Source organism: Prunus dulcis, chromosome 8, assembly GCF_902201215.1.
Source record: "Prunus dulcis chromosome 8, ALMONDv2, whole genome shotgun sequence".
Lineage (NCBI taxonomy): Eukaryota > Viridiplantae > Streptophyta > Magnoliopsida > Rosales > Rosaceae > Prunus > Prunus dulcis.
Window position 1 is genome coordinate 20,096,583 of NC_047657.1, and position 23,020 is coordinate 20,119,602.

At 37.9% G+C, this 23,020-nt stretch overlaps 5 protein-coding genes across 7 annotated transcripts; 3 read left to right on the forward strand and 2 right to left on the reverse strand.

Annotated features, from left to right (window-relative positions):
• The first annotated feature begins 2,025 nt into the window (after positions 1-2,025).
• LOC117638782 (endoglucanase 17) lies at positions 2,026-4,892 on the forward strand. Its single transcript, XM_034373897.1, is given in 9 exon segments — positions 2,026-2,415; positions 2,521-2,727; positions 2,893-3,093; positions 3,226-3,318; positions 3,428-3,589; positions 3,687-3,798; positions 3,917-4,080; positions 4,220-4,493; positions 4,496-4,892. Coding segments are annotated over 9 exon segments (1,557 nt in total). The 5' UTR covers positions 2,026-2,145; the 3' UTR covers positions 4,570-4,892.
• A 1,227-nt stretch (positions 4,893-6,119) lies between these two features.
• On the reverse strand, positions 6,120-11,780 carry LOC117636939 (sucrose synthase 3). 2 transcript variants are annotated; one of them, XM_034371666.1, is made up of 15 exons: positions 11,445-11,780; positions 11,152-11,284; positions 10,374-10,525; positions 10,065-10,257; positions 9,701-9,819; positions 9,313-9,529; positions 9,022-9,117; positions 8,764-8,937; positions 8,169-8,285; positions 7,927-8,093; positions 7,474-7,698; positions 7,062-7,383; positions 6,729-6,973; positions 6,494-6,632; positions 6,120-6,389 (listed from the first exon to the last, which is right to left on the reverse strand). In XM_034371666.1, the coding sequence occupies exons 1-15, from the start codon at positions 11,543-11,545 to the stop codon at positions 6,357-6,359; spliced, it is 2,433 nt and encodes an 810-aa protein (XP_034227557.1). In that variant the 5' UTR covers positions 11,546-11,780; the 3' UTR covers positions 6,120-6,356. The 2 variants fall into 2 exon arrangements, with proteins under 2 accessions (XP_034227557.1, XP_034227558.1); XM_034371667.1 differs by lacking the exons at positions 9,313-9,529; positions 9,701-9,819 and having other exon boundaries at positions 11,445-11,648.
• A 701-nt stretch (positions 11,781-12,481) lies between these two features.
• On the reverse strand, positions 12,482-16,186 carry LOC117636941 (dehydrogenase/reductase SDR family member on chromosome X-like). 2 transcript variants are annotated; one of them, XM_034371670.1, is made up of 10 exons: positions 15,908-16,186; positions 15,638-15,829; positions 15,489-15,555; positions 15,309-15,337; positions 14,988-15,196; positions 14,706-14,824; positions 14,249-14,344; positions 14,092-14,167; positions 13,737-13,890; positions 12,482-12,946 (listed from the first exon to the last, which is right to left on the reverse strand). In XM_034371670.1, the coding sequence occupies exons 2-10, from the start codon at positions 15,812-15,814 to the stop codon at positions 12,776-12,778; spliced, it is 1,098 nt and encodes a 365-aa protein (XP_034227561.1). In that variant the 5' UTR covers positions 15,815-15,829; positions 15,908-16,186; the 3' UTR covers positions 12,482-12,775. The 2 variants fall into 2 exon arrangements, with proteins under 2 accessions (XP_034227561.1, XP_034227560.1); XM_034371669.1 differs by having other exon boundaries at positions 15,638-15,832; positions 15,908-16,185.
• A 438-nt stretch (positions 16,187-16,624) lies between these two features.
• Positions 16,625-18,629, forward strand: LOC117636940 (exopolygalacturonase-like). Its single transcript, XM_034371668.1, has 4 exons — positions 16,625-17,044; positions 17,143-17,466; positions 17,555-17,844; positions 18,024-18,629. Exons 1-4 carry the CDS (start codon positions 16,688-16,690, stop codon positions 18,499-18,501), a joined length of 1,449 nt encoding a protein of 482 aa, XP_034227559.1. The 5' UTR covers positions 16,625-16,687; the 3' UTR covers positions 18,502-18,629.
• A 673-nt stretch (positions 18,630-19,302) lies between these two features.
• LOC117638692 (probable receptor-like protein kinase At1g80640) lies at positions 19,303-20,341 on the forward strand. Its single transcript, XM_034373785.1, has 3 exons — positions 19,303-19,920; positions 20,022-20,089; positions 20,179-20,341. The coding sequence occupies exons 1-3, from the start codon at positions 19,303-19,305 to the stop codon at positions 20,339-20,341; spliced, it is 849 nt and encodes a 282-aa protein (XP_034229676.1).
• The last annotated feature ends 2,679 nt before the right edge of the window (positions 20,342-23,020 follow it).

Below are 23,020 nucleotides of genomic sequence, written 5' to 3' on the forward strand. Positions count from 1 at the left end.
AGGTACCATGTCAATTGTCATGCCATGAGCTTGGGACGGTGGGACCCCACCAGAGGAGTCTCTTTTCCTTTTCCTCCTTCAATAACAAAGTATGTTCATTATCCAAATGTGATGAATGCAGAGCAGAGGTAGAATATAGTTGAAAGGCATGGCATTTATTTTAAGGATTAGAAATGAAGAAGAGAGCACAGATTGCACATTGAAATGGACAAGTCCAGTCGACTCGACCCCCATCCATTGAATTTTGAAGTCGAGCTAATTTATTTAGTTGATTGCATTCTAAAAAGGAAAGCAGGAAAGAAAATGAATATGGTGTCAGGGTGTCAGCTTTTTAGTTCATGTTGAATTGATTCGTTACTGTCTATATATAACTTGTCTTGTTTTACAGAGAGGCAGAGGAAGAAGATGAACATGAATGCATGCTTTAGCCATGTGGGAGGGTTCCACTGTACCAGAGGAGCACATGATCATGATCCGAATAAGCCATTTTCACAAACATGCTCTCTCTCTCTCTCTAAAGTTTCTCTCTACACTGGACTGGATCCATCTGCAGTCTACAGGGGTCAAATCTGGGCAATCGGTTTCTCACCAGAAGCTAGCTCCATAATTGAACGCATCATATCATCCATTTTCATTATTATTAATTCCCCTTATTATATTTTTATAAATACAAGTGATATTGGGAAAAAGAAAATCGAATCTAGAACTTCGGTGGTTCCAGTGTAAATGCTCTTATCCAAAACTCTTCAATCTTCATTGTGTGTTCCATTTCCTTTTTTTTCTTCTGGCTGCTACCTTTTGTTGTCTGGCCCCTTGTATTGTACGTATAAGTTATAACAAAACTTACTCAAGAATGTGTATGGTGGGTAACATGCTTTGGCTTTTGGGGTCCTCTTGTAATTATATATATATATATATACATAAAAAAGGCTCAAAATACCCCACCATGTAATATGATGCTGTATCGCATATGCAAACACAAAACAGACCGATCATTAGAAAATAAAAAAAACAAGTAATCTTCTCAACATGGCCCTGGTGGTCATAGGAAGAAAGAAAACTTTTTCACAGCACATGCTTCAAAGTAAGTAGGGATTCATCATGATATTATCTTTTGCTCATCCTGATCCTGACTAGAGATGAGGCTGTTTAGAGAGCTTCTTCTAACTTTGTCCAAGTTATCAAATGCTGCTGTTAATTTTGTGCAAAATCCATAAGGTCAGGTCGGTGGTGGCTTAGAACCAGAAGTTGAGGTGTTTTTTTGGTCTCTTATCCATATTTCTTGATTCATGAGCTCCATCACAAGCATTGGTACTTATGAATGGGTCTTTGTTGACCATTTTGTGATGGGTGAATTCAATCTCACAACTCAAACATCTGCAGCGGAAGCAAAACCCACGTTTAGGCTCACTACTTTTCTCCGACAGCATATTATTTCAGTTCAAATGTCGAATTCGAGCCCATCTTTATGCGTGTTCATCACCTTTCTCTGACACTAGTTTTTGACTGTGTGTGTCATACAGTATGGGCAACAGTTCCTCTAAGCTCAGTTCCAAAGCAATTGGAGCTTACTCCAGTTCAGTTGTAACCATAACAATCAAACAAGGGTTCAAAAACCAACTTATTATTTTATCAAATTTTTCTACAGATTAAAAGCCCGTGACCAGTAATCTCCAAGGCATTAAATTTGCCTTTTGTTATTATTATTTTAAACTATCTGTAATTTCCTGATAAATAAGTGAAACACCAAAAATATTATTTGAGCTTTCTTTTGCAAATGAGATTAAGGCCCCCCCATGGGATGGGACCAGTATTGTTAATGGAGGCAGACGCATTCCAGAATATCAGAAGGGACATGCACATTACCTTACACAGTGAGTGAACCAAAACAGTGACAAATATGCCTCATTTGCAAAAGGATAATTTAAATCTTAATTAACAAAAGCCAAAGCCATTATTGGAGGATGTGGAGTTAATTATGATTATGACCTAGCACGTTAAAGAGAGACCCAGCTAGCTAGCAGTTTATAAATACAAAGGGAGGGAGGTGTCTGCTTCTTCCACTGCGGCTTCCAGTTCCATAGGTTGGCAGTTGGTTTGTTGGTTGGGTATTGTATTATTACCTTTTTACTTGGGGCAGCCAAAATGGCTCTGTTTGGTTTCTCTTTCCCACTTGTATTTCTCCTCCTCTCTTGCTTTACCACTCAGCTGCTCTGCAATGCCAATGCCTTTCCTGGGCACTACCACAACCCAATCCAACGCCATCGCCATCCTCGCTTTGCCAGTCACAACTACAGAGATGCTCTCACTAAGTCCATCCTCTTCTTTGAAGGCCAGAGGTCAGGGAAGCTTCCTTCTAACCAGAGGATTTCTTGGAGGAGAGATTCTGGTCTTTCAGATGGCTCAGCCCTGCATGTATGCAAAAACCCACCTTTTTTCTTTCTGTCTTTCTTTGTTTTGGTTTTCTTTCTCAACTGGGATTTTCCTCATTTGTATTCTATGTGGTGCTCTCAAATGCAGGTTGATTTGGTTGGAGGGTACTATGATGCAGGGGACAATGTGAAGTTTGGGTTTCCCATGGCTTTTACCACCACCATGCTTTCATGGAGTGTTATTGAGTTTGGTGGGTTGATGAAGGGTGAGTTGCAGAATGCCAAGGAAGCCATTCGTTGGGCTACTGATTACCTGCTCAAAGCAACTGCCCACCCAGGCACCATCTATGTTCAGGTTTTTGCTCTGCATTCTTCATATTTCTTGTGTCTATTCTTTCTTTTAGAGAACAGGCATTTTGTTCCCTATTGTTTTTTTTTTTTGGTTCTATCAGAAATTAACAAAATTTATTGGGGGATAAGAACATGAACGCTAAAGTTGATTTTGGGTGTTACTTGGTAGGTTGGTGATGCTAACAAGGACCATGCTTGTTGGGAGAGACCAGAAGACATGGATACCCCAAGAAGTGTTTTCAAGATTGACCAAAACACCCCTGGTTCTGAAGTAGCAGCTGAAACTGCTGCTGCCCTTGCAGCTGCATCATTGGTCTTCAGAAGAAGTGACCGTACTTACTCCAAACTTTTGGCCAGGAGGGCTATCAGCGTAAGTAAATATGTGAAGCTAAACCAAACTTGAAACTTTAACCCCAAAAGAAATAAGAAACAGGGTGGGTCTTTCTCTACTGTTCTTCCAAAGTTCCCCAAAAACTGAGATCATGTTTGCTTCTGGGTCCAGGTGTTTGAGTTTGCTGATAAGCACAGAGGAGCCTACAGCACTGGATTGAAGAAATATGTGTGCCCCTTCTATTGTGATTACTCTGGTTATCAGGTATACTTTTCCGTTAATTTTCCAATACCCAAATTATATTGTTCTTTCTACTTTCTAGAGGGTGGCTAAACCTAAAGGTGTCATCTTTTTTGTCTCCTGATAATGTTAGGATGAGCTACTGTGGGCTGCTGCTTGGCTGCAAAAGGCCACCAAAAATCCAACCTATCTCAACTACATTCAAGCTAATGGCCAGATCCTTGGAGCCGCCGAGTTTGATAACACATTTGGATGGGATAATAAGCATGTTGGTGCAAGAATTCTTCTTTCCAAGGTCCCATTTCTATAATAAAAAAACTTGTTTTTGCAGCTGGCTTTATCTTTTATGTTCCTCAGTCTTTTGATCTATAATGCGCCCTTTGATTTTACAGGCATTCCTCATCCAAAGGGTCAGATCCCTCCATGACTACAAAGGTCATGCAGATAGTTTTATCTGTTCAATCATACCAGGAGCCTCTTACTCTTCAGCCCAATACACCCCAGGTATTGTTTTTTTCCCTCTCTCTCTCTCTCTCTCTCTCTCTCTCTCTCTCTCTCTCTTAAAAGACTAGAGAGTGGTCCTGTTTGTAACGGCTAATTTTGGTCTTGGTTTTTGTTGCAGGTGGTCTTCTTTTCAAAATGAATGATAGCAACATGCAATATGTGACCTCCACCTCATTTCTGCTCTTAAGCTACGCCAAATACTTAACCACTGCCCGCCAGGTGGTCAATTGTGGTGGAACTGCCATCACCCCTAAGAGGCTCCGAGCTATTGCCAAAAGACAGGTCAGTGTCCCACAAACACATTTCATTTTAAAGACATTCCTCTTTTGCTAATTAAAGGATACTTGAACAACAAACCAGCTAAGCAAGTATCTATGTCTTAATTAATCTCTTTTTAATTTTGTTATGAATGTTTTATCAGGTGGATTACCTACTAGGAGACAATCCCTTGAAGATGTCCTACATGGTGGGGTATGGCCCAAGGTACCCACAAAGGATTCACCACAGGGGCTCATCCCTGCCGTCCATTGCCGCACACCCAGCCAAGATCCAGTGCTCTTCTGGGTTCAGTGTGATGAGGTCCCAGTCCCCAAACCCCAACATCCTGGTGGGTGCAGTGATTGGTGGGCCCGACCAGCATGACAGGTTCCCAGATCAACGGTCAGATTATGAGCAGTCAGAGCCAGCCACATACATTAACGCACCCCTAGTAGGGACACTAGCTTATCTTGCGCACTCATTTGGGCAGATGTAGCTAAAGACCCAAGCTAGTTTTCTTCTTGAGAGATTCTCCAACTTGTCAGGTGTTTTGGGTTTGTTTTAAATATTAGTAAAGTAAGCTCTTCTTTTTAGTTATGGATGCAAAGTGCACGTGGTGATAGGGTCGAGATTAAGAGCTCTCCCAAACTGCGAAGCACAACACAATGGTCAAGGTCTAGATCAAGTAGTAGGTCTTGGCTTGGTTCATATAAATATTGTTGTTTCCTCTGGTGCAAGAGAAAGTTTCGTGCCAGAAACGGTGTTTATTTGTAAAAGTTTATGGGCTCTAAGATTGGAGATGCTTTTTAAGTTTTCAACTTTACTCTAATTTGTTAGCTTAGCTTGTTCGTCTACATTTGTCCCCTAGTGTTTAACTAGCAATAACTTAGTGTGGTTTGGTATTCAAATATGGAAATCGTGGGACGTTCTGCCCAAGGACCAAAATAAATACAAGAAACCTAAAGAAAGCTATCTAACAACAATGGTCCTAGATTCAAACCACATCACTAGAAACAAGCAAGAACAACATTATTAAGAACAAGGAGAATGGGTGGCCGTGGATAATATAACAAAAGATTAAATATTGAGATATTTAGTGGTATACTCATTCTTATCACTAATATTATAAATAAACTCTACACTATTGAATTTCTATAAACAAATCCGAAAAAAATCAAAAAATGACAACTGGCCTTATTGAATTTAATATTAATTATTAAATTACTTTGCTGCCCTATTGAGTGTTTTGGGTATTTTTATGAGATTTTGGGGTTGGACTTGTTTTAAAAAATTAATGGTAATTTTGCAATTTATTCTTAAAGCATCTTTGTTATGTTGTAAATGAACTTTGGGTGTGTTTTTAAAGTTCATTTCATATAAGATATTTTTATAATTTAAGCCCATATATTAAGTATAATAGTAAATCTCTCTTAAATATTATAGTTACTGTTGGTTGGTACTTTGGTGGTTAACGAGAGAGAGAGAGAGAGAGAGAGAGAGAGAGAGTAATTGACCGTTGAAAATGAGGGTGACCGTTGAAAATGAGGGTGAAAATACATGGAAGGAAGAAGATTTTGTGTAGTAGCATGTGATATGGGTCAAAAAAGCTGGTTATATGCATGCAGGCAGGCTTGTCAGCGATGTCAGGTGTCAGAAGAAGAGAGTGTAAAGCGCGAGAAAGTGGCTTAGGCCTAGTCTTTCTGTTTCTGGCAAAGAGAGAGAGACAGAGAGATCACGTGGCAATAATAAGTTACAAGGAAGGGACTAAAAGACATTCCCCAACTAAGGTATGATTGGAATGGATTGGCTTGGATTGGAGCAGAGCATAAAATATACTCTTTGATATAATATTTGAACACAGGCTCTTTTGGTGTAGAGCCCAGTAACCCCTGGACGCAAATAAAACAGTGTCCATTTTCGGTTTCATTATACGTGGTGTCCTGCAAAAACGTTCATATGATATGATATTGTGTTATCTTGTTAACATATATTGTTGTCCAATTATAAGATTTTCGTTTTTTGAACAAATTCGTAACCCATGACAATTTGTTTTGGCAGGCATATATCAATCCGTTCACAAGAGCTTTATTTTATTGTAATTTTATTCGGAGCATAGATATGATATTACAATGCCGCAGCAGAAGAGCTTGGATCCAGTTCAATTTTATTACATATACATACACAACACAAAGCGTAACTTTATTTTATCTGTACAACCATTACCTTGTGAATCAGAGTCACTGAGTTATGGCTTCAACAGCTCAGCAATTGAAGCTTTTGATGTCAATCATCACCACGCATCACTCATCACTTGCTGGAGGAACAGAACTTGCCTGAAACAACAATTCAAGCATAATGAATTTTATGAAGAGAATTCATTTGATCTCAACCAAAAATTGTCATTCACGTAACAATAACAATAATACTAACTACTCACCAAATCACGGAACTTCAGAATGTAGAACATCTCGAGATATCGTCTGGTCTCACGCCTTTCTAGCTTTGACACATACTTCCAGAAACCATAAACACCAGCCAATGTCATTAGCCTTTCTGAATAAATCTTCCATGTGTACCTGCAATGTTACAAAGGTCCCGCCAGAATTCATAAAACACGTTTTTAAACAAGTACTAATGCTATCCCACCACACAAGTGTATAAAAGATACTAACCTTTCATAAATTCTTTTAAGGCCTGCATCTGAGAATGTACTCCAATAGCTTGGATCCTCCTTACAACGTTCAAAGAAATCTGCCATAAGGGCACCAGCCTGCTCAGGGTGATAAGGATCAATATGAAATCCTGATTTACCGTGCTCAATAATCTCGGCAGGGCCACCATGGCAAGTGGCAAATGTTGGAAGGCCACAAGTCATGGCCTCCACAACTGTCAGTCCAAAAGCTTCGTACAATGCAGGCTGCGATTTCAAACACCAAAAAAAGTAAATTAGATTGCCCCAGGAGTTCTCTATGAAACAAATTGACTGGCGCCTATATATAATGTACCTGAACAAAAGCACCTCGTGTATCTGCTATGTAACGATATAGCTCACCATTACGTGCTCGATTATTTTGGGCTGAAATCCATCGAAATTGACCATTTAATTTGTACTCCTTTAGAAGACCATGCATCTTCTCAATCTCTTCAATCTCTTCTCTATCTTTTGACTTCTTCACATCAATGTAACCAGCAACCACGACGAGGTTTACCAGATCCCTCAGTTTGGGATTCTTAGCATAGCACTCGACCAACCCAGATATGTTTTTCACCCGGTCCAGCCTTGCCATTGAGAACAATAAGGGCTTTGAACGATCATCTAGTGTGCCACTGAGCCAAGAAAGAAGAAATATCACATTATCAAGTGACTGCCACAAAATACTTGTATTGTCACATTTGATATACCATGAAGGAACTCACATGTGCACATCATTCTGGACAGGATCATACAGCAACTCTTCTATGGAACCATGTAGGGACGTAAGTCTCTTTGTCTTTTCAGAGTAAGGGAAATAAATGGCCATATCTGCTCCAGGAGACACGATATTGAACTTTGGATCAAACACATCTATTCCATGAACAACTCGGTACTGGCCCGGAAGAGTGAAAGAGCTGTGGCTCTCATACTGACCAACAGTATTCTTCCTGAAAGAACAGATAAAGAAAACCTTAAGCAAAGAAGGAAATTAACATCACTGAAACAAAGAATTGAGGATGTATTTGGAGAAGCAATGACAACTCCAATTGTCAAAACCACCATTGATGATTAAGTAATGAGGTAGGTTGCTTTTTTGTATTAAGAAAACCAAAGCAGTCTAAACCGACATGGATAATGCCAGATTAAACTGAACACAACTGAGTTGGAAGACTTACGTTCCTGCAATCTCTTGGTATGTGCTGGTGATTATAAAATCTGCATTATTCATGGCTATAAGGTCAGCCGTGAACTGAGATGAGAAATGGTATTTATCCTCGAACTTCTTCCAATATATATCTGATTCTGGATATTTTGTTTTCTCCAATGCATGCGCAATTGTGCACTGTACATATCAAAACTTCAGATAACATTCTTGTTAGATAATAGGATAAACTTTACAGCTGCAAAAATATCGAACCTGTGTAACTCCCATTTTGTAAGCCAACAAAGATGCAACAAGATTCCCATCACTATAATTCCCAATTATAAAATCTGGATATCCCTGTAACTCAGCAGTAAGTTCACTAGCAGCATCCTGATCAAATGCAAAACAATGACGACATTAGACATCAAAAACTGAAAAAGCATGAATGAGTGAATAGTTCTATATAATTCTGAATATGCAATGAGTGAATAAAGTCATGTGTACTTTCAGAATCAAGGAAGTGACATGAGATAATGGCATCAGTGACATCAGAGGAAGGGTTACCAAAGCTACGAGTCTGCAACAGTGATGCGGATGGACAGAGAAAACTTATCCATTTAAGATGATGAAATCGCAGAAAGCATAACTTTGCAGATTTACTACTTGTAAGAGAACTGACAACGGTGGAAATCAGGGATCTCTGAAATGACATATATAGAAAGTGCCCTTTCTTCAAGGTGTAGATTTATGACGCATTATCAGTTCAATCAAAATATAAAGAATAATTCCCATATATACTGTGTCAGATTTAAAGCACTATTTTCAATGATAAGAGTAATTAAAGCTTGACGCATTATCCGAATTTTACCTCAGCAAAGGTCTCCAAATAAGGCCATACATCAAACCTTGAGATCCACTTACGAAGAATTCCTTTCTCTGATCTAAAAGGAACTCTTAAAATATGGGTGTGCTCTGTTCCACTGACTCTTTCCAGCCTCTGGTTGCATGTAGTTCCTTTTGAATCAGGTATTAGCCTGGTCACCTTGAACGACCAGTGAAAAATGCGTGAACTTGTGCACACAAAATCTACCATAAGGATTCCTACAATAAGGATAAAGACACTTACAATAAGGATCCTTGGAGCAATATCTAATCCTTGCCTCTGAATTCTATGCAGCATTTCATTTTCAAGGGCGCGCACTTGGTCCAGTATATAGACAATCTGCATATACATTATGTAAATTCTCAATTCTTATGTTGCATTGATAGCTAACATCTAAAAGCTCATCATAAAAGATTACACTGTACCCAGAGTATAGGTATGAAGAGGTAATGCAAGGATAAACAACAAGTATCATGGAGCCTGTTAGTCATTTAAAGGGGAAACAAAAAAAAAAAAAAAGACGACAAATAATACCTGCCCGCCAGTGTCGGGTAGGCCTAAAACATTTGCTTGTCCAAAGTATCCATGTGGAGACAAAATGACAACATTAAACACCATTGGTACTCTCCCAAGAAATGTCTCCAATATAGAAGGATCAGGAGCCTGAAGGATATCTAAGAGAAGATGCATCATCTCCAATACATGTACTGCATTATCTCCCCATCCTCGCTCGAAACCCATTCCTTGTAATCTACATAAAAGTAACAGGAAATCAAAAGGCATAAGATATCAGGAATTGCAACTATACTGTTCTAAAGTACATCTCCATTTCAGTTATTAATTCTATGAGGCAGTTGTAGTCTGGCAGAGAGAACATAGGTATTGATTTGTGTGTGCAAGTGTATCTGGTATGTAAGCTTACACATATTCAAACTCAGAATAGTGTGTCTCGGGTGGAAGCTTAGAAAGATAATCCTCAGCCTTCCCCAAAACTGACTGAAGCTTGGGAATGCTCTGTATCCGATCATTCAACATCAACGCCTACACAATTTTTTAAAATTAAGTTAACTATCTCAAGAAAGCCCTCATACAAAAACACCAACTAGTTTGAATATTCCAGGTGTTTAATATTTAGAGAAAGTTATAAATCCTTTATCAGGATGAAATTAAAAGGACTAACTCATACCATATAGACAAAAAGATCAAAGTAAATAAAGGTCACAGTAGCATATAGACAATAAAAACAAAAATCATTTAAAAAAAAAATCCTTGTTCAGCAAACTTACATGCCCTTTATATTTGTGTGCTCGAAGGAAATCAAGTAATGGCTCCAACGAATCTTTGTTACGGAACATAACAGAAGAAAGGTGGCGATTGAGGAATTGAACACCATTGCCAATGGATGAAGACCGGGTTGGACGAGGAAAAGAAGCATTAAATGGCTCAAAGTCGAGCTCAAGTACAAATTTGTTATTAGACCTGATACATGTACATAGAAAATTATGTTATCGAGAAAAACTCGTAGCTTTATAAGTTCATACAAATCTTACTTGTCAAAGAAGATAAATATTTCACAGAAGACAAAGTTTACTTACTTCCCATCGACAAGTTCTTCTTTAAAGCAAAGATATTCAGAAACAGTCAATTCTTCCACACTGAGCTCATACACATTAACACGAACGTATTCCCAAACACCTGGTCTTGGACGAACTGCTATGGCCACATATGGAGGCAGAACAATAGCTTCCTGACACCATAATATACACCTTTTATTCATGGAAAGATAATTTTACATTTTAAAAACCAAACAGGGAGTGCGGAAAGAAATAAGAAAATTGCCCAACCTCCACAAACAAAAAATTCATTTTTGATAACAATAACCTTCCATGTGGAACCCCCATCCAAATCCAAAATTTCCAAAGGTAAAACAAGTAGTATTGGAAACTATTTTCATTCAGTTCTCGATAATCTGTCCTATTTCATTGGAGAGTCAGCAAGTACTAGCAAAAGTTGGAATACTAGACAAAATGAGTTGGGTTGGCCAATGCAATATTGCATCTTTTATTTATGTACCCCAAAAAGATCAATTGTAGAAGGAATTGAATTTCCATAGCTTCAGTTGTTTAGGAAAATTGATGGTGAAAAGATTTTATTCCCACCGTCATCACAGAGGAGGAGTTGGTTCATAGAATGGCGAAAAAGGATTTAGTTATGTTATACTAACTGATCCTATGTCCAATTACTGACAGATCACATGGAAATCAATAAACAGTGCACGAGAACTACTTGGAAATGTTTTTATTTTTAGCAATACCGAGTTTCCGTGAGGAAATAATATGAATTAGAAAAACCAGGTCGGGATAGAAAATACACCTGTGTTGATTTAAGGACTTCGCTAAAAGGACCATCTTTGAGCTTCTGTTTGGCTTCATCACCGCTGATGACTTTGTCGAGCTCATCGAGCAGGTCATGAGGTTGCAATATGCTTTTTCCCTGATCCACATACCTTCAAACCAAACATAAAACGAAACTCAGTCATCTAACAACATACATAGTGCATCTCAGATTTTCTCGGGAAACAAACAGAGCTGAAAACAATAGAAGACGAAAGAATAATTAATTAAGAGAAAAAAGAAAGAAAGAAAAGGTTTGTTTGATGAGCGAACCTGGAGAGAAGGGCAACGAGTTCGTTGCGGTGCGCATCGAGAGTGTCCTCGACTCGCTCCCTAACGCTTAAAGCTCGAGTTAGCTTAGGACGGTTCGCCATTATTCAATCAAAAAAATCAATGTTACAAACAACAAGAGGAGGAGGAGGAGGAACTCTTCTTCTTCTTCTTCTCTGCTAGTCTCACTCTGTTTCGAAAAGTCTTGATGAGATATAAATAGAAAGAGAAGGAGCGAAGTTTTGGTGTGAATAATTGTGTGACGTGGTAGCTCCGAGGTAAGCCACTACTACACTACACTGGTCTATACTGTAGGGGATGAGTGGATCTGACGAACGAGATATTCTAAGCCAATTATTTATTATTATATATTTTAATTTTGCAATATGACAATATATAGATTTTGAATATCGCCGCCACGGTGACATCCCGTTACAAAAAAGTTCTTCTCGTGAAGGACAAGTTCGCGCAATTGAAAAACACATGCCTTTTATATGTTGTCCTCTATATGGGTCCTTATCTCATACGCATATACCATACCATTGCATCGGATTCCTTTTGGTTTTAGTTTATTTCTTTTTACAAGTCATAATTTACTATCTTCATCAATTGGTCTAAATCATATTTAACGTCGAATATAAGGTCCACTGACCGACTAAAACTATGGTTTATATCCACCTGTTTCTGATATGAATATGAGCTATCGTACGTCCTTCCACAATGCGCAGTTGAAGGGTCCACCGACCACGGCTATAAAGCATAAACCATTAACTGGTTTCTGGTTTTTTGGACTTTTTTATTTTTTTTATTTTTTATATAAACCATCAAAGCCCCACTGGTCGCTGGTTTTTTGGACTTACATAACTTTATTTGGGTTTTTCTCGTTTTTAAATTTGCCATAAATGGTTTTTAGGACTTATATACTACAAATGGTTTAGAACATCAAGTATTAGACACATAATTCAACACCCATTGTTTTTAGAGTATCAAACATTTAATTATGAATATTATGAATCATGTTCATCCAACAAATTGATGTCTGACTTTTAGTTTGGTGGACTGGTAATTGATACTAACCTTATCCACAACCCAAATTGGTCTGGAAGTTCTCATCCACATCTCAGATCCCAAATAAGAATATCTAAAGTTGAAAACGCCTGGATAAATTATGTACACAGATATCTTGTACACGTGTCATGATTGTTGATGATTGTGGATGGAGTTGTAACTAATTTTCGATTTGACTCCTAATCTTTTTTCAACGACCAATTTCATCTAATTTACCGTTAAAAAGAGTCACATGCCTCTGTCCGTTTATATGCACGCAATTCTACCTATGATATACCATTTGATACAGAAATGGTTTCCTTGGAAGCAAGCTCTGACTCTAAAAATAGATCACTCGATGCATTCCAAAGTTCCTTGGCAAGTTTGGCATCGTATGAAAGCACAGAGGAGTTCACGGTCCCACCATTTCCACCAAAATAGTATACGCCAGATGTTTCCTGAAATTAACGCGCAATTGCTCCTCAGATTACAAACCTTTCGGTGTTCTGAATTGTTACATCTCACTGAAAAACTCCATCCATTTCAAGCGACTAAATATGCATTCACATTTAATGCAGGGCATATTGATGCAAGCATTATGCTTCTATGACACGCAAGAAGAATTCATACCGATACACTTGTTAAACTCAAATCAAGGATATCACCACTCAAACCACCAGATTTCTGGTTATAAATATATTAAGAGGGGAATTTTCAAGTTCAAAAGACATGGTTTGTTCAGAGGATCAGTCTAAACAACCCAGGCTATGTTTGACAGCATCTCCAAGATGGTGACTCTCATGTTAGAAACTTTAGGAATAAATAACAGTAAAAGTTGACATTATTTTTATTTTAAACAACTTGAACCAAATTACCCCATCAACACCACACATATGAACATGGCTCGTCCCAGCTTTGTTACAGTTCAATTGCTTTGTATTACTAAAAGAGATACAATACCTATGAACTTGAACAGAACATTGCTTTGTTTACCTTAAAATTCTTCTTTGGAGCTGAGCTATTCAAAAATAATATGCCCCATATCTTAATATTCATTGCATAAGACAACAACACACAATTGGAAGCAGTACTAGAGCACTGGCAATGACATGAATTGGTGTTAAGCTAGCTATTGAGATGGTTTGACACAAAACTCTGATTAAGTTTGCAACACACATAGGACCAACAATCAGTGGCATTCACATTCACATGAGCAAGCTGCATATAGTTAGAATGAGGAAATCTTACTGGTGGGGCGAGTGCTGCATCAAGAATGGAGCTAACCCCAATTTCAGGTGACTGCAACAGGCCCAGAAGTTTTAGAACTATGAAAGCCAGACTGGATAGGCATGAGGGAACTTCTCGCATGATGTTGGTTTCCACAAATCCAGGATCCACAGCACTTCAAAATAAAACTAATCATGATTAAAATGAAGTTTCAAAACCTAGTATCTAATGCATGAATCCCAGAAAAATTAAGATTCAATGTCTAATGATTGTAATCGGAGATAGAAATGCACTAATTGGTAATTTTCGCTATTAACAATTCTGCATAAATCTTTCAAGAAAGAAAAAAATGGAAGAAAGGTTATAAAGCACATACATGACAGAGACCTGATGAGAGATATCCATCAAGCCAAGTTGCCGGTGAAGCTCATAGGAGAAGAGCAGCAGGAATACTATCAACAAAAGGGGCATGTTCAAATTAGAATAGAAAGAGCAGATTTTCTAGGGTAACTCGTATGGTAATCAGAGCTTACGTTTGGAATACTCATAGACATGAGCATATGGGTACCGTTTTGATCTGCCGAAGCACTTCCCAGATACAATGTCCTTATTAACCTGGACATTCAATACTGAAGAGACGGGGGAGGGGAAGAATCAGTAATAAATTTACATTTTATAACTTTTTAAGCATCTTAAGGTAAAGTAGTTCAACAAGAGTAGAAAACTTGAAAGCCATTTTTCATCCAAGGTCTAGTCAAATTGGTCCATATCCAGAAATGATAGGATAAGGACTCTCATTCAGCATATCCTGCCCTGTATTATAAAGTTCATTAAAATTGGGCAAATATCATTTGCCAGACATGATCTAGGAGTCATGCACAAAACTATCCTGACAAACATAGTGATGTAACTAAGGTTTTATGGATGTATAATCCAACAAAGTAATACGAATTAAAAAACTCTCAGTACACATATCGGAAAGATTCTTACCACTTCGGTGTGTGAAGGAAGTTACATTCACTATACGGGAAGGAATTGGACTGTTTCTGAGAAGTGGTAATAATAGTTTGGTCAGAGAGAATGCACCTAAGTAATTTGTAGCCATCATCCTGGAAGGAAGGAAAGAAAAGAAAAATGTGAAATCATTAGTAAGCAATGCATGAGAAGGAAACCTGGATGTAGTGCCAAGTGCCATATTGAAATGTTAACTAATGGAAGGGAGAAAAAATTCTTATAGCAGTACATAGATAAAAAGAAAAATATAGTTATTACTGATCGTAGCCTTGACAAGTGAGTCTGGAAGAAGTTGCGAGTATCCCGGCATTGTTTATAAGGAGTTGGATGGAAGAGTGCATCTCTGAGTCAGAAAGCCACTTCTGTAGGGAGGCTTTGAACTGGAGAATTGAGTCGAACGATGCGAGATCAACCTGAAATGCTTTGAGATGTGCATTCTTATTCTGAGTTTTGATGTCCATCATCGTCTATGACACAAACAATTAATATCAGGAAACGATTTGAAGCAAGTTTTACGGTTCACCCACACCGACCCAATAAAGAATAAGCTATAAAGAAGAGGAGATATAGGGTACCTACCTTTGCTAACAAGTGGGATGAGCGTCCAACTGCAGAGAGGAATATGCATCTTAATTAATTCTTATAAAGTGAGAAAGAAGTTGTTTATTAGCATATATTTGACAACATTATTGCAAAGAAATGACAATTTTCTATCATCAGGACTGATTGATGAGTGAAAACAAACAGGAATATGCTTACCAAGAACCACGAAGAAATCATGGGCGGAGAGAGCATGGGCAGCAGCGGCACCCAATCCAGACGTTGCCTGGATAAGTATTAATATTGAATAACATTACATAAAGCAATGAATGAAATTGAAGAAGAAGAAGTGAAGAAAGCATACATACACCAGTGATAATGCAGAGAGGCCTATGTCCAAATGCTGAAGGTGAAGGTGGTGGTTTGGAAGGACAAGAATTTGAAGCAATGAGCTTCCAGTAAGAGAGGAGGAGACAGAATGTCCAGAGCACCGCCATTCTCCAGAATTCCACGGCCATTACAAATTCCAGTGCCTCCATCATCATCTTCTTCTTCTTCTTCTTCTAAATAAATTTCTAATATTAATATTATTGAAAAGAATAAATGAAATCAAAAGTGAGAAAGAGGGAAAAGCCTACTCTTTTGTTAAAACTATGGCAGCGGCCAAGCCAAGCTCAGAGGCTCAGAGGCTCATAGACTCAGAGAGTCAGAGAGAGTGCTCTGCTCTAGGATCCAGGCTCTTGCGGCAGATTTTCTCAGTCGGACTGGAACTTGGACTTCGCAAACTACTTCCATAATCACCAATTTAAAGCCTAGTATGTGTTCATTGGAGTTGAGACACAAATTCAATGGATATAATCGGAGCAAAATACTTCAAAATTGTGTAATTGACATACCCCGAAAATATCCCGACTGGTTTCTGGTTTTTCCGTAAGAAATTGGAAAAAATAATAATAATAAAAAAGAAAAGACAAAAGCCCAATTAGTTGTGCTCGTGAGTGAATGTTTCTGGACCCAGCCCAAAAGATTTTAGGTCAGCTTTGGGCGGGCTTGTGACAAAACCAGAATTGTTTTACTTTGTGGGCCATGACTGATATGCAATATGGGTCCCGCATCCGACGGTATAGGACTGTTTTTGCCTTTTAATAAGTGGTGCAGCAGAAGATGATGAACAAAAGGTGGGTGTTAATGCTTTTTTTAGAGAGGTTGCATGGCTAAAATTGGGGACATATCACTAAACATAGAACTAGTATTGAACAGAAAAGACTAGGATCACAATTTTTAGATAGTTTTCCTGTTGGAGCTTCTAAGAATAGATCCCCAAAATGGATATATGAAGGCAAATGCCCAATTGTTCAATTCAGTAAACAGATAAAAAAAAGTTCTAAAAAAATATTACAAAATCTGTACATAGAAAGATGTCTATGGGAAATATGGCCATTGCAAGGAGATCATCAGCCAAGGCTATTATTCTTCTTGGCTTAGCTTTGCTTTCTTGCGTGGCCGATGGCGTATCCCGTGGACATCTTTTCAAGGCTAGTGCCCGTCGTAGCGTTGCAGTAATCAATAGGAAAGTATTTGATGTCACAACCTTCGGTGCTAAGACTGAAGACCAGATGCAAGGAGGTAAGAGCACCGCAGCTGGTGTCAAGCTTGGTGTCAAGCTCGATTTACCGTCGCTGCCAGGTGATGATGAGAAGGTGGACTCTTCAGAAGAGGAAGCAGGCCCAGGTGAAGCCGGCCCTGGTGAAAGCCCTAGCGACGACACTGCATCGGTGAGTTTCCATCAAAATCATGCATGCATGTTTTGTTCTCCTATTAATTATTCTTCAATGAAAGTGTATTAATTAATTGTGTCTACGCATGCATGCAGGCATTCATCAAGACATGGGTAGCTGCATGTAGAGGAAACTACTCCGGTCCAGCAACGGTTTTGATTCCCAAAGGGACATTTATGACAGGGCCTGTGATATTTCAAGGGCCATGCACCAGCTCAAAGGAGCCAATCCTAGTTGAAGTTGAGGGACATGTGAAAGCCAGCACCGATCTCAGTCTATACGCGTCTCCAGAATGGTTTACATTTGAGATGATTGACGGTTTGATAGTCACCGGTGAAGGCACTTTCGACGGTCAAGGTGAGAGTACATGGAAAAGCAATGGCTGCCAGGACAAGTCCAACTGCGCTCAAGCCCCATCTGTAAGCATACTTAACTAATAGAAGAGCACGCTGTCGTGTTTATGTTATGTGGCCATTTAATTAATTATTTGATTCTTGTTTGTTGCAGTCTCTTAAGTTCAACCATGTGAACAACACCCTGGTCGAGAGGATCACTTCCTTGAACAGCAAGTTCTTCCACGCACACATCTTTGGCTGCACCAACTTGACGATGAACAACGTCCACATTACTGCTCCAGGGGATAGCCCTAACACAGATGGCGTGCACATAAGCACTTCAACTAATGTCAAAGTCATTAATAGCGTTATCGGAACCGGTGATGACTGTGTTTCCATCGGCCAGGGCTCGAACGACATCCTTGTCAACAACGTCACTTGTGGCCCAGGACATGGCATCAGGTAATCACTTCATGCATGCATGCAATAATCCTTAATTAAGATCGTTCATGAGGATTTTTTATTTTATTTTTAATTTATAAAAATTGGGTATTATTTATAGAAACAAAAAGAAAAAGGTTGCAGGTAAGTTGAATTTGAAGAGTGTAAGCCAAATTTACTATTTTGTTTTTGTAATGCAGTGTGGGAAGCCTTGGGAAGCGCAAAGACGACAAGAGCGTGAGCCAGATCCATGTGAGCAACTGCACATTGAGAAACACCACCAATGGTGCCAGAATCAAGACCTGGGCTGCGGAAAGTGCAGGAGAAGCAAGCGATATCACCTACGAAAACATTGTCATGGATCAGGTTCAAATTCCAATTGTGATTGATCAAAACTACGGAAAGCAGAAGCCGAAGGCTGGAACTGGACCAGCTGGTGGGCCCCCATCAAAGTGGAAGATCAGCAACGTTCATTTCAGAAACATCAGGGGAACCTCGTCCAGAAATATTGCCGTCTCCTTACAATGCAGTTCTTCAAACCCCTGCGACGGGATTGAGATGGCCGACATTAACTTCTCCTACCTGGGCGGCGCTGTGAAGGACACGGCCCTTACCACTGAATGTTACAATGCCAAAATTGCACCCACGGGCGTACAGATTCCACCACTCTGCCGCTAAATTAGTCATCAATTAATACATCATCCTCTGTGTACAAGATTTCATTTCGACTCAATATTAATTAAGAAAACAAAAATATATATGTCCTAACCAAATATCTGTCTAGTATTCATATTTCTTTCCTTTTCTGTCTGTGATCTCTCTCGGTCTATGTATATTATATATATATATATATATATATATATATTGGTGAGTGTATATTATAAATATTTAAATACTCTTTAAAAATGGATCTCATGATGCTATATATATTCCCCAATCTAACGCCAATATTCAAGTACATTTATAGTAAGCTGTGTTTTGAATATTGAAAGGTTTTTCCCATTTATTAGAATAATATATATATGCCAAAAACGTTATGTTTGTTCATCCATGTCTATTTTTAATCTAATTCGAAAGCTTAATCAGAACTGAAAATACTTTCTCTTTTTTGAACAAAGCGATATTCTAAATTACTGTAATGTACGGAAAGAGAAATTGAACTCATGTGCAAGCTTGCTATACGAAATTAATAATACATGAAATTAAAAGCCGCCCGGCCCGGCAACACCGAGTAATCAAAGAAGCAAAAAGACAACTCATGCAATCATCGGTCCGACCAAGGAATAGTTAATCACGTCTGTCCTTGTTGTATAATAACTAAAAAACCTACTCGCTATATTATATATATAACTGCAAATGTGTCTCTAGTGCGTACTGCTGAGTGATGCTGTGGAAGCCATTTTTGTAATATCTCGGAAGCTCAAGCAAGTTGGAGAAGATAGAAAGAAAGAAAAAAGATCCTCAAAAGCCAAGCCAACTATGTCGACTGAGGCACACGAAGAAAGTGATCAAAAGGTGATAGTTGAGGCACTCTCAAAAGGGCCTTCTCTGCAAAACTGCAATGCTTCATCAAGAAAATTCTGCGAGGCTGATTTTGTGCTGGGAGTGCCATTGGAGCTGAGCTGGGAGATGGTGGAAGAGATGACGTTTGGGTTCAGGACAAGGATAATTCTGGGGGATGAGAAGAGTGAGTATTTGGCTTACGAGGGTTTGCTGCCTGTTTATGGCTACCAAGTAATGGTGAAGAGATACAGCACGTCGGATTCGAGCAGGAGCTGGAGCAGGGACGTTCTTGAAGCAGAAAAGAAAGCAGCCTTGTCTATGCACCACAAAAATATACTCAGCTTGGCTGGTTACTATCAGAGTGAAAATACTACTATTCTCGTCTTTCCCTCAACAAAAAGAGGCTCATTAGACACAAACCTCTACGGCTCTAGAGGAAAACATTTGAAATTGACATTTCAAGATAAACTCAAGATAGCTATAGAAATTGCTCGAGGGCTTCGATATATGCATGAAGAAAGTCCTCAGGGTCCTGTTGTTCACGGCCAATTACTCATCAGCAACATTTTTCTCAGACGTGATTTACGCCCACTGGTGAAATTAAAATTAAAATTAATCTCCAAATTAGTTTCAAACTAATTAATTGTGTGTTATTCTTTTTCTTCACTAATTACTATTGTTAATTGTTTGAACAGATCTCTGGTTTCGGTCGAGCTACCTGGCTTCATCTGAAGCAATTAACAAAGCCAATCAACAACAAAAAGTACGCATATAGCTTCTTAATTATTATAATTAACCCATGCATGATCATGTTTTACTTGTTATTTATATATTAATGTTTGCAATTGGTAGGTGTTCACTTCGGGATTATTTAGACCTCGAATCAATTGCTCTAGTAAAATCCGACATCCTATCCTACGGTGTCTTGCTTTTGAGGCTGTTTTGCAAAACAAGCGTGCCACAGGACGACAAAACTCTGCTTGACTGGGTTAGTTGTTCTAAACCTAATGCCTAATTAAATAATAACAGTGGATGAATATGATACATATATATATATATATATATATATATGTGTGTGTATGTATATGATAGGCCCGTCCACTGTTGATGAAGAGAGCATTCCATGAATTACTAGATGAAGACTGGGAGGATGTAGACATGCATGAAATGTTTAGAGTCATGTGCACCGCCTTTCAGTGCACAATGCCTTGTCCAGATTTGAGACCTTGCACGAGCGAGGTAACAACTCCATCGATCTCATTAATTGTTAAACTTAATTTTGCTACCCAAGAGAGTTGCACTTGCAGGCAGTTGCTGATAAATTTATGTTTTTTGTTTTCTCTCTCTCTCTCTCTCTCTCTCTCTCTCTCTCTCTCTCTCTCTCTCTCTCTCTCTCTATTTATTTTCAGGCTCTATCTTATCTTAAAGGAGAAATTTTTTGTGAAATGCAATCATCATCTCCCATCAATATCTGATACCACCATGAAAGAGAGGAAGAAGCCGAGATCGATCGATATGCTTGCTGCAATCTGTCTGGCAACCCAAGCTCAATCGGTTGGCAATGGCGTTCATGTAACTGCAAAACCTTGAGGATGCTATATTAAATCAGTGCATATAGAATAAAAAGGGTACATATAATAAAAGTTGAGTGCTACACATATTTATATTTTTGTAGCATCATGATGTTGTGCAAAGATTGAAGAACTTGTTGTTTTTTTTTTTTTTTTTTTCAAAAGATATTGAAGGACTTGTTGATTGGACTATCTTTCGCAATTGATATATGTATATATAAGTTGAGGCAACTTAAAGAGAGTATTTTGCTATATACTTTGGGGAAAATGGTCGCCTAGTTTCAGCCACATCTCAATCTAATCCGGATAGGCTTGTTTGAATTAGGCCCTTTTGTGACATTTCTTCTTCTTCTCATTTTTCTTATTTCTCCTGGATTTCGTCTGTTCATTCTTCCCCCTTGGCTATAAGCAATGTATTCTATTTATTTACGACTCATTTGGTTTCCCAAGGACCACACAAAGATGATATATATTATAATTTTCAATCTGGATGAAAACATTAGCACAAACAAAAAGGCAGCAGATGGATGCTTTTTATCTGGGAAAAGGTATATTCTTATTACTCTTGCAGCCAAATATATATAATGGAAAAGAGGCCACGTATATCCAGATGCGTTCTTCTTATTATTTTATCTTCAGAGACTTTGCACTAAGTCAAAACTCAAAAAGGACTTTGTTTTTTGGTTGAATGTGTTGTATTGTTGTGGAAGGATATCATAACATAACATAACATAAGCAGCAGACATTACAAAGTTTGCCTCGGCTCATATGCACAGATTCCACATGTCACAATATTAGCCATAATTAAGTTCCCTGGCCACCAGATTCTGTTCAATGGAATATGTAGTCATTTTTTGTCATTCACTAGGAAGGGGGGAATGGGTTGTCTCAAGATTGTCTTTTAGTGAAATTGAATTTGGGAAAGGAGGGGGAGGAAGGGAAGAGTTTTACCTACTTTTCTACTGTGGTATCCCCCTTGTGCGGAATATCTAGTAATTATCAAGGTCTAAAATATCAATAGTCCAAAAACACGTAAAATTTGATGAAAATATTAGAATATTATCAATATCAATAAAAATTGAATAAAAACCACATAAATTGTAAGAAAAACTTGAAAAAATTTCTTCAAACTTTGGAGGATGTTTATTTATTCAATTATCTATTACTTTATCACCAAAAAAGAAGAAGAAGAAGAAGAAGGAAATGCATTGCATGATGGGTTTAATTGATTTAAGTTGATTATATAGCGAGTTGACAAACATTGTGAGTGTATAAAATATGTAGTAATTAATTAAAGAATATTAAACACACCATAATCATTTATTTATAACGATTTACTATAATATTTTACACTTTATACATTGCATGGTAGGATACATAAGTGACTTAGTACCACATAGAGTTTTTATAAAGTTCAAATTTGAGTTATTTATACTAACACCTCCTAAGGTTTTCGGTTTTTTCACAAAATCCTTGAGGTTTTAGAAATTAAAAGAACACCCACTGAGGTTTTAAATTATTTTCACAAAACTCATTTTCATTGATTTTTCATCCAAAGATTGATAATTTTATATAAAAAAATTTCTCCAAATGACAAAGTTGGCCTTTGAGATTAGATTACATATACTTCATTGAGGTTAATTTTGTCATTTGCATAAGTTTTTTTAAAATGAAATCATCAATTTTTGGACAAATAATCAACGAAAAGGGGTTTCGTGAAAACAAACTGAAATCTCAGGGGGTGTTCGTGTAATTTTTTAGATGAGGGGATTTTGTGAAAACACAAGAAACCTTATGAGGTGTTAGTGTAAATAACTCTTCAAAATTTTCATTGTCTTCATCATCTTGAAATTATCGATATTATAGTGATATTTTGGCCAAATATTGTTGAAGTGTGAGAGATATTATCGACATCGATATTTTTCGATATTATTGATATTTATACGATATGTGTATGGATACGTTCCAAAATATCATTGACCGGAAAAAATGATAATACTCTCGATATTTCGTCGATATTATTGATATTTTAGACTATAGTAATTAGGTATATTAAGTTAATTATAGTAATAAAATGTTAATCATAAAAAATATTATGATTATAGTATTTTAGGAAAGTATTA